The 14,478-nt window shown below is 35.6% G+C and overlaps 1 protein-coding gene and 1 pseudogene across 5 annotated transcripts in view; both read left to right on the top strand.

The window, feature by feature from the left end:
* PIK3C3 (phosphatidylinositol 3-kinase catalytic subunit type 3) overlaps positions 1 to 14,478 on the top strand; it is a 152,237-nt gene that overhangs the window by 66,193 nt on the left and 71,566 nt on the right. For 4 of the 5 annotated variants that reach the window (XM_060170439.1, XM_060170440.1, XM_060170438.1 and 1 more), the window contains 3 exons: positions 859 to 1,044; positions 9,259 to 9,413; positions 11,010 to 11,100. In XM_060170439.1, the coding sequence (XP_060026422.1) occupies positions 859 to 1,044; positions 9,259 to 9,413; positions 11,010 to 11,100 (432 nt within the window). The remainder of the gene's footprint in view (positions 1 to 858; positions 1,045 to 9,258; positions 9,414 to 11,009; positions 11,101 to 14,478) is intronic. The other variant, XM_060170442.1, reaches the window with a different exon arrangement.
* Positions 12,765 to 13,875, top strand: LOC132532156 (integrin beta-1-binding protein 1-like; annotated as a pseudogene).

Below are 14,478 nucleotides of genomic sequence, written 5' to 3'. Positions count from 1 at the left end.
GGCTGCAGAATGATTCTGCAAACAGCCAGCTGAATCAGAATATATATACAGAAGCTGGAGCTTCTATGTATTTATCTATTTTTATTATTGTTACTGTGGAATTTTTGTCTTTTTTTAAATGTTTTTTTAAATTGTGGTAAAAATCACATAACATAAAACATACTATTTTAACCATATTTAACTGTACAGTTCAGTGGCACTAATAAGTACATTCACATTGTTGTGCAACTCTCACCATCATCCATCTCCCGAATTTTTCACCTTCCTAAACTGAAACTCTGTCCCCATTAAACACTAATTCCCCAATAGTTACTTCTCTGTGTAAAAGAGACATACATATTTGACTTCATTTGAGTCCTTGTATGTGAGTATCTAGGAAAACCATTGACTCTGGGAGGTGTTCAAGTGTGGGGTTCTGCCCTTCTTGACTTTGGGCTCTCATTCACTGGCTGCAATCTCTTATGTCTCACATGTCGATGTTGTAAAATGAAGGTTTTCTCTAAGGTATCTCAGAGTTCGTGAGACATGCATCAACTATTTCCCTGTCTTGAGGTCTGCAGTGTTTTAAAATAACGAAAGCAAAATGAAGAAAAGCTGAAGAAAATTTAAAAATTCACAGTGGTTTGACCTGAAAAAAACATAGTTACAAGGAACATGATTTTTTTTTTCCTCGTTCTGCAGTGTTTTTCTAGGATTGTGTGTATACTAAACACTAAACAAAGTGTTTATGTAAGGAGTCAATCGTTGACTTTGTGACTCTGCCATCAAGTCCAAGCTGAGCTCTGCCTAGTCACCCTTGACCCTTCCTATCCCAGAATAAGCTGTTGCTTCTAATTCTTAAACCTTTTCTGATTTTAGGCTTTGACGAAGTTCTTGAAATGTGTTAATTGGGATCTACCACAGGAGGCCAAACAGGCATTGGAACTTCTGGGAAAATGGAAGCCAATGGATGTAGAGGATTCCTTGGAGCTGTTGTCCTCTCATTACACCAATCCAACAGTGAGGCGTTATGCTGTTGCCCGGTTACGGCAGGCAGATGATGAGGTCCATTGTTATTCATTACTCCTCTTCAACTGGGTGAATTTTAAACTAGAGCCTGATTATGGACTCTGTGTGTGAGAGAGAGAGAGTGTGTGTGTGTGTGTGTGTGTGTTTGTGTGTGTGTGTTTGTGTGTATGAGAGAGAGAGAGGGAAATTTTTAAAAGGGAACTGGATATACTATGTGTGTTTGCAGAAGCAAAATTAAACTATTCCTCCAAGGACTCCTCTGAAATGAAAATTTACTTCCTGATCTGTTACGTGATAGGCCAGTCTCTCCCAGGACATTTACCTGGCAGTAGAGCTTGTATTGCTCTGTCTGGAAAAAGGAATTCTAGTGAAAAATGGTTTAATGCAGTACCAGCTAGGGAATAATTCGGATTCCCTCTATCAGTCAGTCTACAACAAGCCACATTTAATTGTAGCCTTGAAAAGCCCTTGGGGCCTTTAAAGCATAGAGGTGCATGGTCATCATATTCTCTTTCAAACCCCTCCTTTAAACTTTGAGCTACTGACAATTATGTGTATATGTAGATTTTCTGAAGGTGGTTTTGAATCCTCTGGAAAGGAAAGACTACAAACATTATGGTGGCTATTTATATACATATAAGGCCACCAGGGAAGGTAGAAAACTCTGTTGACCCAAAGCATTGCTGGATTTTGAATTTTAGTAATTTCCTAATACGGTAGATGAATTCACTAATTTTTTTACTTACTAATTTTTATAGAGGGAATGTGTTCTCAAACATAACCTAATAGTTTATGCTAGCCTGCAAGGCTTATGGAATATGGGATGACTCTTCTAAAGCCTCAATATATATAGGAGTGCCAATCATTATTTTGAATTCAAAGTGGTATCTGAATTTCAAGAAGCAAAATGCAGCATTTATTAAGGTTGATAGTTGTATATGTATTTAATTACAATAAAATTTAAACACTGAAGTAAGTAGTATAGTGAATGCTCATACATAATTTACCCATCTTCAGCAGCTGCCAACTCATAGACGATTTGTTTCATCTCTAACACCAATTATTCTCTCCTCCCCATTCCCTACCCTCCTCTAGATTATTTTGAGGTAAGTCTCAGATATTGTATAATTTTATTGGAATAGGATGTTTTTCACTCTCCTATCAAAGAGCAATTCCTAGCATTGTGATTCAGCATATTATCTTCTCTGTTATTGTTTTTAGTATATCACAAGTAAAAAATTATTACAATATTTATTTAAAATAGTGAAATGTTTGTTTTGAAATTCATTAGAAATTTCACTTTAGTCATTAAGTCTTTATCTACGTTTGACATGAGTCAAACAGAAAGGCCTCTGGGCTATAGTTAAGATAGTCCCCCTCAACATGGGTTCAGACTTTAAATAGAAATACTGTAAATCATTGTTTTTGATTGCCTGACTTTGTTGCCTTACAAGCTTAGAGGCTAAGCATTTGATTGTTTCTGGAGTTAACAGTATTCATGCAAGTACTGAACTATTTCTAGACCATTTTATAATTTTTGTTATGACGTAAAGAATAATGATAGAAATACTGCATGCATCCTAAACTGCAAAATATGGTTGTTAGTTTTGGGTTTGTTTTTTTTTTTTTTTTTTTTTTTTGCGGTACGTGGGCCTCTCACTGTTGTGGCCTCTCCCGGAGCACAGGCTCCGGACGCGCAGGCTCAGCAGCCATGGCTCATGGGCCTAGCCGCTCCGTGGCATGTGGTATCTTCCCAGACCGGGGCACGAACCCATGTCCCCTGCATCGGCAGGCGGACTCTCAACCACTGCACCACCAGGGAAGCCCTTGGGGTGTTTTTGAGGTTTGTGTATACTTAGCTTAAAAATAAAAGGTCTTTTAGTTCAGTTTCTACTGACTCTTCAGATGTATATTAAGATTTGAATTTTGTCTTTTCTCTGACTATGTACCTGTATGTCTTTGGGAACATATATTATTCTCACCTCGGTTTCCCATCCAAAAAATAGTGATAACAGCTGCTTATGTCACTTGACAGTTATGAAGAAAAAATTATCTGGGGCAGAATTTTGAAAATTGTACTCATACAGTTATGCTGAAGGATTGTAAATTTATATTATGTCAATTTTGTACTAAAATCATTCATGTTGTACCTTTCATTTCTAATCGTTTTAAAATTTCTCCTTGCTTTTGCTTTGTCTGTGGAATAGTATAACATTTATGGTTTTATAAACTTCAAATGTTTTTTGGTATTTCAGAGGATAATATAACCATATATTGGGTTGGTCAAGAAGTTCCTTTGGTTTTTAAGTAAAAGACACATTTTTCATTTTCACCAAGAACTTTATTGAACAGTGTATTCACCATTTTGTTCCACCACCATCTGCCATTTTTCAGGCAACTTCATAATTCCATCTTCCCAAAACTTTTTATCTTTTTGAGCAAAAAACTGTTCCAGGTGCCTTTTACAGTCTTCCAGGGAATTGAAATTTTTTCCATTAAGAGAATTTTATAATGACCGAAATAAATGGAAATCCGAAGATGCAATGTCTGGTGAATACAGCAGATAAATCAGAACTTCCCAGCTGTAACAGTTTTTGACTGGTCATCGAAGAAACATGCGGTCTTGCATTATCCTGATGGAAGATTATGCATTTTCTGTTGACTAATTCCGGACGCTTTTCGTTGAGTGCTGCTTTCAGTTGGTCTAATTAGGAGCAGTACTTGTTGGAATTGATCGTTTGGTTTTCCGGAAGGAGCTCATCATAGAGGACTCCCTTCCAATCCCACCATATACACAACATCACCTTCTTTGGATGAAGATCATTTAGCCTTTGGTGTGGTTGGTGGTGGTTCATTTCACTCTCCCCACGATCTCTTCCATTCCACATTATTGTACTACTTTTCATCTACTTTTCATCTCCCGTCACAATTTGTTTTAAAAACAGAACGTTTTCGTTACATTTAAGTAGAGAATTGCATGTGGAAATACGGTCAAGAAGGTTTTTTTTGCTTAACTTACGTGGAACCCAAGCAACAAAGTGATTAAGATAACCAAGCTGGTGCAAATGATTTTCAACGCTTGATTTGGATATTTTGAGTATGTCAGCTATCTCCTTCATGGTATTATGTTGATTGTTCTCAGTTAATGTTTCGATTTGATTGCTGTCAACTTCAACTGGTCTGTCCGACCATGGAGCATCGTCCAGTGAGAAATCTCCAGCATGAAACTTCGCAAACCACTTTTGACACGTTTGATCCATCACAACACCTTCTCCATTCACTGCACAAATCCTTTTTTGCATTTCAGTTGCACTTTTACCTTTCTTGAAATAATAAAGCATAATATGACGAAAATGTTGCTTTTTTTTCTTCCATCCTCAATATTAAAATGGCTACACAAAAATTCACCAATTTTGGTAAGTTTTTTTTTTAAAGGCACACTTGATATGACAGCTGTCACAATACGATCTAACAAAATTGTTTTGAAAGAAGTTAAAGACAACTAAGTGCTACTAAAGCCATCTTACGGAAAAAACATGAGCAAACCTTTTGGCAAACCCATAATGATATATAATATAATTATATAATCATAGCATCAAAGATACGTCAAAGGTCACTTTGTCTAAATATCCACATCTTGGATGACCAAAAAACTTGAATGAAAAATACTGTGTTTTATATTTGGGCAGTCTGATATTTTCAATATGCTGTAGTCCTTCCAGTAGCTAGGCCTGCCAGGCCTTTATATATGCTACTTCATTGTCTTAGTGGAGTCTTCCTGCTGTTCATCCTTAAAGCTGTAGCACAGACCTCAACATCTCTGAGAAACCTCTCTTAACCATTCCAGGAAGCAGATGGCATTTTTGTTTGTTTATTTCCTGATCCCACAGCATTTGGTTTGTTCCTTTACTATATGATATTATCATCTTTTGTTTTCTGATTCTCTTTGCTTTTAAATTGTAAATGAAATAATAACATAGAAAGTAATATTCCTTTAACAACTCCACTTCTCCAGCCGTTTTTTATCCCTAGAAAGGTAGCCACTCTTTTATCTTTTCATATATTTTCTATGCAAATTGCAAGCATATACATGCATGTATGGTATATATTTACACCTCTTTAAAAATTAAGAAAAATAGGAATATCCTATACATATTGTTAAAACCTTGCCTTATTAATTGAACAGTATAATCTTGGATATTTTCTCATCTTCAACACATATTTGGTGTCCATAAAGTCTGGAAACATAGGCAAATGAATATCAAGGCAAATGATGTCAAAGGCACGTTTAATCTGTAGGAAAGCACTGTGTTTTTAGACTTAATGGATACCTGTAGATGTACCTTATTCCTTTCAAACAGCAGCATAATATTTTACTGCAAATTTATTTTATAATTTATTTAACCAGTCAGCTCCTTCTGGTAGGCAGTTGTTTTCTAATCTTTTGCTGTAACTATTTTAGTGAATAGACTTTTGAATATATGTTTTTCCATATTCTTGAATAAGTAGCTTACATTGGAATTATTGTCATAATATATATGCCTTTTACATATGCTTTTTTCTGATAATTCTTTGTGAACCTTCTGTTTTTATGCTTGTATCATACTTTTAAAAATTGCAGTTGTTTCATAATAACTTTAAATATATGATTGGATAAAACCCCTCCCTTTCTTTTTTTCTTAAACAATTTTCTTTATAATTTTTGTATATTTATTCTAAATTTAGAACAATTTTGTCATTTTCTTAAAACTCCACCAGAATCTTACGTGGAATTACATTACATTTATATATTATATTAGGGAAGATTAACATCTTTATGATATTAAATCTTCCCTCCTGGAGATACACGATTATTTCAGTCAGAATTTTATAATTTTTTTTCACATTTTAAAACATTATATTTATTCTGTGACAATTGTTACTATTATGAACTACCTCACCCCTTTTATCTCTTATTTCTGTTTGTTGGTTAAATGTAAAACTGTGTTTTTATTTTAATATTTATGTTTTATCTAATTTCTGTAGTGATGTTTCTTGATAGTTCTGTTAAGTGTTAGGTGGGTCCCTGTAATTTGTAGGTATAGCATCATGCTGTCTGAAAAACATTGATATTTAATAATACTATGCATGAAATAGATGCTGAATTCCTAATGTTAAACTCACCATACATTTATAAAATAAATATTAATCAGTCTTTTAATATCTTTCTGAATTTGATTTGTTTAATGTTCTGTTTCAGAATTTTTAAAAGCCATATTTCTTACTATTGTGTGGCTCAGAATGAGAGAGATTCCCCATTAGAATTTGAGGAAGAAGTGGCATTTGAGATAGACAATGAAGGAAGAGAATTTTCAGAGTTGAACATGAGTTTACATGAGCAATATGAGCAAAGGCAAAGAGATTGAAAAGTACAGGAAAAATAGAAAATATTTCGCTTTAACAGAAGTGTGGGATGTATGTGGCTGTCTGGGAAGCAAGGTCAGAACCCATGTATCTAACTGTAACTGTCGAACTGTAAATGTCTATATGAAGAGTTACGCTTAATTCAATAAGAAATGGGAGTGATTTTGACAGTGAACGTTGCATTTATATTCTGAAGCATTAGAATTAACTTGTTCTTGAGAAGAATGGTGATTGCTATCTAGATAGTATTTCATAGCTCTTGGGAAATTTTTACTTAATTGCCTGAGATAGAAATATGATTTTTTGTTTGTTTTGTTTTACTTGTATGCTTATGTCCTTCATGCTTGGAGGAATTTTATATTTTCCAAGATGTGCTTGTTTAATGAGCAAACAGACTTTGTACTTACTACTGAAGTTAATTCATTTTCATACAAATGAAGGAAAGTGTAGTTTGAATACAGAATACCAGATGGCTAACATAATCAGATTGTGATGAATGACTTAAAAAGAGGAGTTTTCTTCCAAATTTCTCCTTCCTGGGGAATTTAATAACAATGCAGCGTTTTTGATTTCATGTAGTAAGTCTTTTCTATACTTGGGAAAACACACTAGGTGATACATTCAGCAGCATTTCCAAAGCATTCAAGGCTAGCAGTGAAACTGAATTACTTATACCTCCTAAGGAGGATACTTGATTAATCTATTTTCTGTTATGTAATTTTGTTTCTTAAAATAAGCATATAAGCATACCTAGCTGTTAGACGCCATAAATCTCAAATAAAATAATAGAAAATCAAACATTTATTGATCCAATTAAAAATTGTTTATAGAAACAGAACACTATAGAGATGCTTTGGTAGTCATTTGATTTCCCTGGCCACTGATGCTGATATATTTGAGTAAGAATTAATAAGCCAGTTAACGTTTCATTTAATTTTTTGAGAAAAAATGGTATTTAGTGGTAAAATCATGTATATTGCTTTTCGTAATTAAAAGAAATGTTGACTGTCAATATAAGAAAAAAATATGAAAAGAATATATTTTGGTTTAAGTAAGGGAAAATACATTTTTGGGAAGTAGTCTGTCCTCATGGAATTTATAAAATAGTAGAAATAACAAAGAGTAAATAAACAAGTAATTACAAATGCCATAGTTGTTATAGACATGAAAGGAAAGAGTGGTCCATGAAATATTTACAAGGGATTTAACCTGGTTTCTGGGCTTAAGGAAAGGTGACTAAAATTGAACTGATAGTCACGAAGTCTCAAATTATCTAATTATGAGTTTTAAGTGCCTGAGTGGCAATTGGAACTGGAAGACAATAGATGCTTTAAATTTTTTTTTTGAGTTCCGTGAGTTTCTTCAATTTGTAATTATTTTTTGTTTTGTTTTTTTTAAATTTGTTTATTTATTTTTGGCTATGTTGGGTCTTCATTGCTGCGTGAGGGCTTTCTTTGGTTGCGGTGAGCAGGGGCTATTCTTCGTTGCGGTGTGTGGGCAGCACAGGCTCTAGGCACAGCAGGCTTCAGTAGTTGTGGCACGTGGGCTCAGTAGTTGTGGCTCACGGGCTCTAGAGCTCAGGCTCAGTAGTTGTGGTGCACGGGCTTAGTTGCTCCACGGCATGTGGGATCTTCCCAGGCCAGGGCATTAACCAGTTGGCAAGGCAGATTCTAAACCACTGCACCACCAGGGAAGCCCTGTAATTATTTTTAAAAGCAAAATTTTTGGAGTTTTCTTAGTAGTCATTGGGAAGGGCTAAGAACTACATTTATAGAGTAAGATAGGAAATATTTCCATTCTGAAGATTAAACCTAGAGTTTTTTTACATTAAGGGAAAAACTCAGGTAAAAACTACTCTGTTGACACTTTTTTAGTCCAAATTATTTCGATTGTCAGTAGAAGTATGAGAAATTTAGATTTAGAAATTTGTTTTCTTCAAGCCGTTATTGGTAGTTGGCAGGAAAGTACACATTTCCTTTAAGCAAGAGTGTTAAAATGTCTGTTTCATTGTATTTTCCATTTAAGAAGCAACCCAAATTCTCTAAACTCTGAACTCTTTAAACTCCAAGTTCTCTTTAAAAAAAAAAAAAAAAAGGTAATATTTTTAAAAATCCCAACCAGAAAAGATTATGAAACAGAAACTTAGAAAACTTGAAAATTTGGAGTTTCTTATGTAATCTTAGACCTAAAATGCCATTATCTGATCTATTGCTGAAAAAAGGAACCTTTGTTAATTTCTCAGTTTTATATGAACCATCTCAATCTTTTTTCTTTGTTTTCATTTTCACCTTGATTTTGAGATACTATTTTTTTTTAATTTTTTATTTTACATTGGAGAATATTTGATTAACAATGTTGTGTTAGTTTCAGGTGTACAGCAAAGTGATTCAGTTATACATATACATGTATCTTCTTTTTCAAGTTCTTTTCCCATTTAGGTTATTACAGAATATTGAGCAGAGTTCCCTGTGCTATACAGTGGGTCCTTGTTGGTTATCTATTTTAAATATTGCAATGTGTACATGTCAGTGGGATACCATTTTAAACAAGACATTTACTGGTCACTTAGTCTGTGCCAGGCACTATTCTGTGACTTTTTTCTATTAATTGATTTAATCCTCACAACTCAATCTCTAAGGTTTATATGATTATGGCCATTTTAAAGGTGAGGACCCAGTGAGGCACCAAGAGGTTAAGAAACCTAGTGATCTGCCCAAGGTAACACAGCTGATAAGTGGTAGATAAAAGTAAATTGTTAGCTTGATATTTAGGAATAATTAGACGTAACTTGTCTATAATCATATTGCATCTTTTCTAATATTAGCTTATTTTTTGTTTGTTTTCCAGGATTTGTTGATGTACCTATTACAGCTGGTCCAAGCTCTCAAATATGAAAATTTTGATGACATAAAGAATGGATTAGAACCCACCAAGAAGGATAGTCAGGGTTCAGTGTCAGAGAGTGTGTCGAATTCTGGAATAAATTCTGCAGAAATAGATAGGTACGGATATACAGGGAGGAATTATTTTCAAATCTGATAGTTTTCCACCTTTTCAGATTGTCTTTTTTCTTTTTCCCCAGATGTACTGAACCCTAAGTTGGAAGTTTTACCAGTGAATATGGCATGTGCACTCACAGAACACAAACCACTATATTACAGGGCAGTGTTTTGCAAGCTATACAGTCAGAATTCCTTAGTTAAAATCTTTATTCTGCCACTTACTAGCTGTGTAAACTTGTGTAAATTAAATATTCTCTGTGTGGCCCCAGTTTCTCATCTTAAAAACGGGGATATAGCAATAGTAACCTTTAAGGATTGTTGAAAGATTAAATGAGTTAATACATAAAGCATTTAGAAAAGTGTCTGACACATGGTGCTTTGTGTCAGATGTTGCTATTCACGCAAAAAAAAAAAAAGAAAGATGCGGCAAGTTAGTGGACTCAAATATTTTATTGTAAAGTTGTATTTTTTACTGACTGTTTTTCACCTCTTCAGTAGTTAAAACAACCTGTTAGTTGAATTGAAAGTCAGCTATTAACAGTAATAACAATTAAGAACTCCCACCTCTGTAGCAGACACCAAGAGATGGTCCACATATATTAAACCTGTTATTAGTAGTCCTCTGAGGTAGGTATTCATATCCCTAATTTAGATATGAAGGACTTAAGGAGAAGTTAAGTAAATTGCCCAAAGTTTTTTATTTTGCAAATTAGGTAGAGTTGACTCCATAGCCCTTGTTCTTTCTGTTTTGCCATTTTGCTTTTCATAAAATCTTAAAATTTGAGATAAATAGGAACATTTGGGTGAGAAATCTGAGGCTAAGGTATAAAGTTGTTTTGTGAAGGTCATGAGATTTGTCAGTGACAGAGGAGGTCTAGAATTCAGATTATCTGAATTAGTACAATTATTTTGATTATCATGTGAGTTCAAGGTTATATTTCTGAATTTTTCATAATGATAATGCTGTTTTTATCTTCTGTTTTTCATTTGCAGGAGAACTGAGAAACAGGAAAAAAGCATTTTTTCTTAACGTAGGCTGCTTTGTGTTTTTCTGTTTTTATGAGAAGAGACCCCTTACATTTTCTTCCACTGTACATTGGAGGCCTTCAGTCTCTAGTGATGCTTATTTAACTTTGTCTTACTTATGCCCCCTAGAACGTTTTATTGGAAGTCTATTTAAAATTTCATGATAGGTTGTAAACTATAACCCAGTATTTCCCAAATTATGGTCTGCTGGTCACTAATATGTATGTTTTCTAAAAAGGTTAAAAAAGGTAGGGGTTGTCTTGTGGTCAAATATGTTTGGAAGATACTGGCTTAAAGTAAAATGTACTTTTTTAAAAAAACTATAGTATTTATCAGAAACTTTAATACATGCAAACTTGCACATACATCCCAAAGAGGCTATTACCCATATTCTCTGACTATGCAGCCTCTTTTTCCAGAACATAATGTGACTCTAGTGCTGCACAGAACATACTTTAGGAAGTAGTGCTTTAACCAGACACAGTTGAGGTGAACTATGCTAAAAATGTGTATCTTCTCTTACAGAAAGAATATTTTACATATCAGTGATATCTCCTATTATTTTTTCAGCTCCCAAATTATAACCAGCCCTCTTCCTCCAGTGTCTTCCCCTCCTCCTGCATCTAAAACAAAAGAAAGTTCAGATGGTGAAAATCTGGAAGTGAGTACAAAGCTTTTCAGGTTTCCTATAGGAGAGATCCTACAAGATAAACGTTTAATGTTGGTCTTGAAAATATTGATTTTGATTAATAAACTAAATATTACAACTTTATTAAATAACCTGGTTTATGATGCATGTTTATAACTTTTCCTCCCAACAAAAAGTGCCATCTTCAGTTCAAGGCATTTTATTGGTGCTTTGGACATATAAATGAATTCAAATGCAGTGTGAAAATAAACTGGGCTTAAATATTTTTTTAAGGAAACTCAGAATATTTATTGTTAACACATTTATGAACATTACTGTAATTGTTGGTGTTTGTGATTACATTGTAGAAATGTATGACTTTGATACTAGGGGAAATACACTAAGCTGCTGTTTTTAGCTTATACAGAAAAATTAAGTTCTTTTAGCTAAGCAGAGTAATTTTTGAGGTACGACAGGTCTTCTTGGCTAGTGCTACTCTGAAAATTATATTTGGGAGTGCATTTGCAGAAGTTGATCTAGTATGTATTGTTGATTTTTCTCCCTAAGACTTCTAATTTGAGAAGAATCTTTCACACCCCTGATGTTGAAAATAAATAATACCTACTTGATATTAGAAAGAAGATTGATTTTCTAAATGTATATATTATTGCTTTTAGTAAAATTTTAGGAGTTAATGTTGATAACTGAGTGACGTTTGTTTTCAGTATTAACTGTTAACCAGAGTTTGCTTGTCTGCCTACCTCTTGATGTATTCGAAAATACTGAAAAAAATAATTTTAAATTACAGGATCATAGAATCCTTAGGGGAGCCCTTTGAGGAACCATTCACCTCCAGTTTCATTATTTTGCCCTTTCAGAACTAAGGGATTGATTCAGTAATCAGTTCATTCACACGTTTTTGTTTTCTTTGCTTTTTTTTTTGTTTTTTTTTTTGCGGTACGCGGGCCTCTCACTGTTGTGGCCTCTCCCGTTGCGGAGCACCGGCTCCGGACGCGCAGGCTCAGCGGCCATGGCTCACGGGCCCAGCCACTCCGCGGCATGTGGGATCTTCCCAGACTGGGGCACGAACCTGTGTCCCCTGCATCGGCAGGTGGACTCTCAACCACTGCGCCACCTGGGAAGCCCGAAAAACTAACTCTTCATGGTTTGGATGATACCATACATCCCTTGTTTTCCTCTTCACCTCTCTGGCTGTTCCTTCTTGGTTTCCTTTGTCAGCACTTTCTCCGCTGCTTGACACTTTATTGTTCCTCAGGGTCCTCTTCTTTTCTCAATTTATCCTCTTGCACTAGGCTGTAGTGATAAACTCAAATTTATATTTTTAGCACATTTCTCTCATCTGAGTTTTAGATTCATATATTCCAAATATGATTTCTACTGTATATCTGACAGGCATTTCAAACTTGATGTTTCAAAGTACATCTCTCTCCCCCACACACTCTTGCCTGTTTCTCACCTGGAATTTCCATCTGTGATGTAACAAATCAACCCGTTTGCTAAATCCATAAATTTGGGAATTACTGTCAATTCTTTTTTTCTTCCTACTTCCTCTCCATCAGCAAGTTCTATTAATTATATTTCCAAAATATTTTAATGATCTGTTACTTCACTCTATCTCCACTCTCACCGTTTACTCTTCTAGACTACTGTAATAGCATCCTGACTGATCTCAGGTCTGTACTATTCAGAGCAAATAGAGTCATATTCAGAAAATGTAAATCAGATCATCTCACTCTCCTGCTTTAGATCTTTTGTTGAGTAGCGATTGCCTTGAAAATAAAATCCAGAATGGGGGTGGCTGCCGTGGCTCTGGCTGCCCTGGCGATGGGTGTCTGACCCTGATCGCAGGTGGCGGTGAGGTACCTTGTTTTTCTGACAAGAATTGACCATGTTGGAAGGAAAGGAAGCTATCTGTGCAGACTGCTGTCTGTGGAACCTTTGAAGACGATAAAATAGTGTTTGATTCTGTAGGGGGCGCCTCTGGATCAAGCTATGGTGGAAGATGTTCCAGAAAGACAAAAAGCGACAGAGCAGTAGCAGCTCCCAGAATACTGAAATCAGTACTAAGAGCAAGTCTGTAGATTCCAGCCTTGGAGGGCTTTCTTGATTCAGCACTGTGGCAAGCCTTGATATTGATTACACCCAGAGCTCAGTACAAAGCAACAGTCATTCAGATACCTGTGCAGAATTTCGAATAAAGTATGTTGGTGCCATTGAGAAACTGAAACTCTCTGAGGGGAAAAGTCTTGAAGGGCGACTAGACCTGATAAATTATATAGATGTCACCCAGCAAGATGGAAAGTTGTCTTTTGTTCCTCTGGAGGAAGAATTTATTAGTTGTTTCTAAGTATGGTATAAAAGTATCCACATCAGATCAACATGATGTTTTGCATCGGCACACTCTATATTTTATCATCTGGATGATCTGTTATGATGATGGTCTGGGGGCAGGAAAAACCTTATTGGCTCTGAAGACCACAGATGCCAGCAACGAAGAATACAGCCTGTGGGTTTACCAGTGCAGCAGCCTGGAACAAGCACAGGCAATCTGCAAAGTTTTATCCACTGCGTTTGACTCTGTATTGTCATCTGAGAAACCTTGAATTGTGCAATAAGGGGAAGTAGACTTCATGTGCAAGTTCAGCTGTTTTCTCAATAGTTCTGTTTTCAGTCTGTGGTGTTGAACTATTATAGAAATATGAGCTATCCTTTGCTCTAGATTTTCTGAAGAAAATGCAGTGTATAAAATAGCAATCATTTGTTTTTCTGTTAAAATGTGTCTTATTTTTTTTTTAATAAAAAAGGGACTTCCCTGGTGGTCCAGTGGTAAAGAATCCACCTTCCAGTGCAGGGGATGCGGGTTCCATTCCTGGTCAGGGAACTAAGATCCCACATGCCGCGGGGCAACTAAGCCTGGGCGCCACAACTACTGAGCTCACGCACCTCAACTAGAGAGACTGTGTGCTGCAAACTACAGAGCCCATGCGCTCTGGAACCCACTCACCACAACTACAGAGCCCATGCACCCTGGAGCCTGCGTGCCACAGCTAGAGAAGAGAAAACCCGCATGCCACAACTAGAGAGAAGCCCGCACACTGCAGTGAAGAGCCCGTGCACCACAACGAAAGATCCCACATGCCTCAACGAAGATCCCACATGCCGCAGCTAAGACCCAATGCAGCCAAAAAAATAAAATAAAATAAATAAAATAAAATCCATACTCAGTAGTGTGACCTTAAAGGTCTTCACAATTTGGCTTTTACCTACCTTTTCAGCATCCTTTACTTTAGTGTTCACCATATTTCAGCTACATTGAGCCTTTTAAAAGTTCCTTGAACAGTTAGGTTCAGGGCCTTTGTACATATCGTCATTTTGGTCTTGCCTAAATAT

This window comes from Lagenorhynchus albirostris, chromosome 14 (assembly GCF_949774975.1).
Source record: "Lagenorhynchus albirostris chromosome 14, mLagAlb1.1, whole genome shotgun sequence".
Taxonomy (NCBI): domain Eukaryota; kingdom Metazoa; phylum Chordata; class Mammalia; order Artiodactyla; family Delphinidae; genus Lagenorhynchus; species Lagenorhynchus albirostris.
Note: the sequence above shows the minus strand (reverse complement) of the source record. Positions and strands in the feature narration are given on the sequence as shown.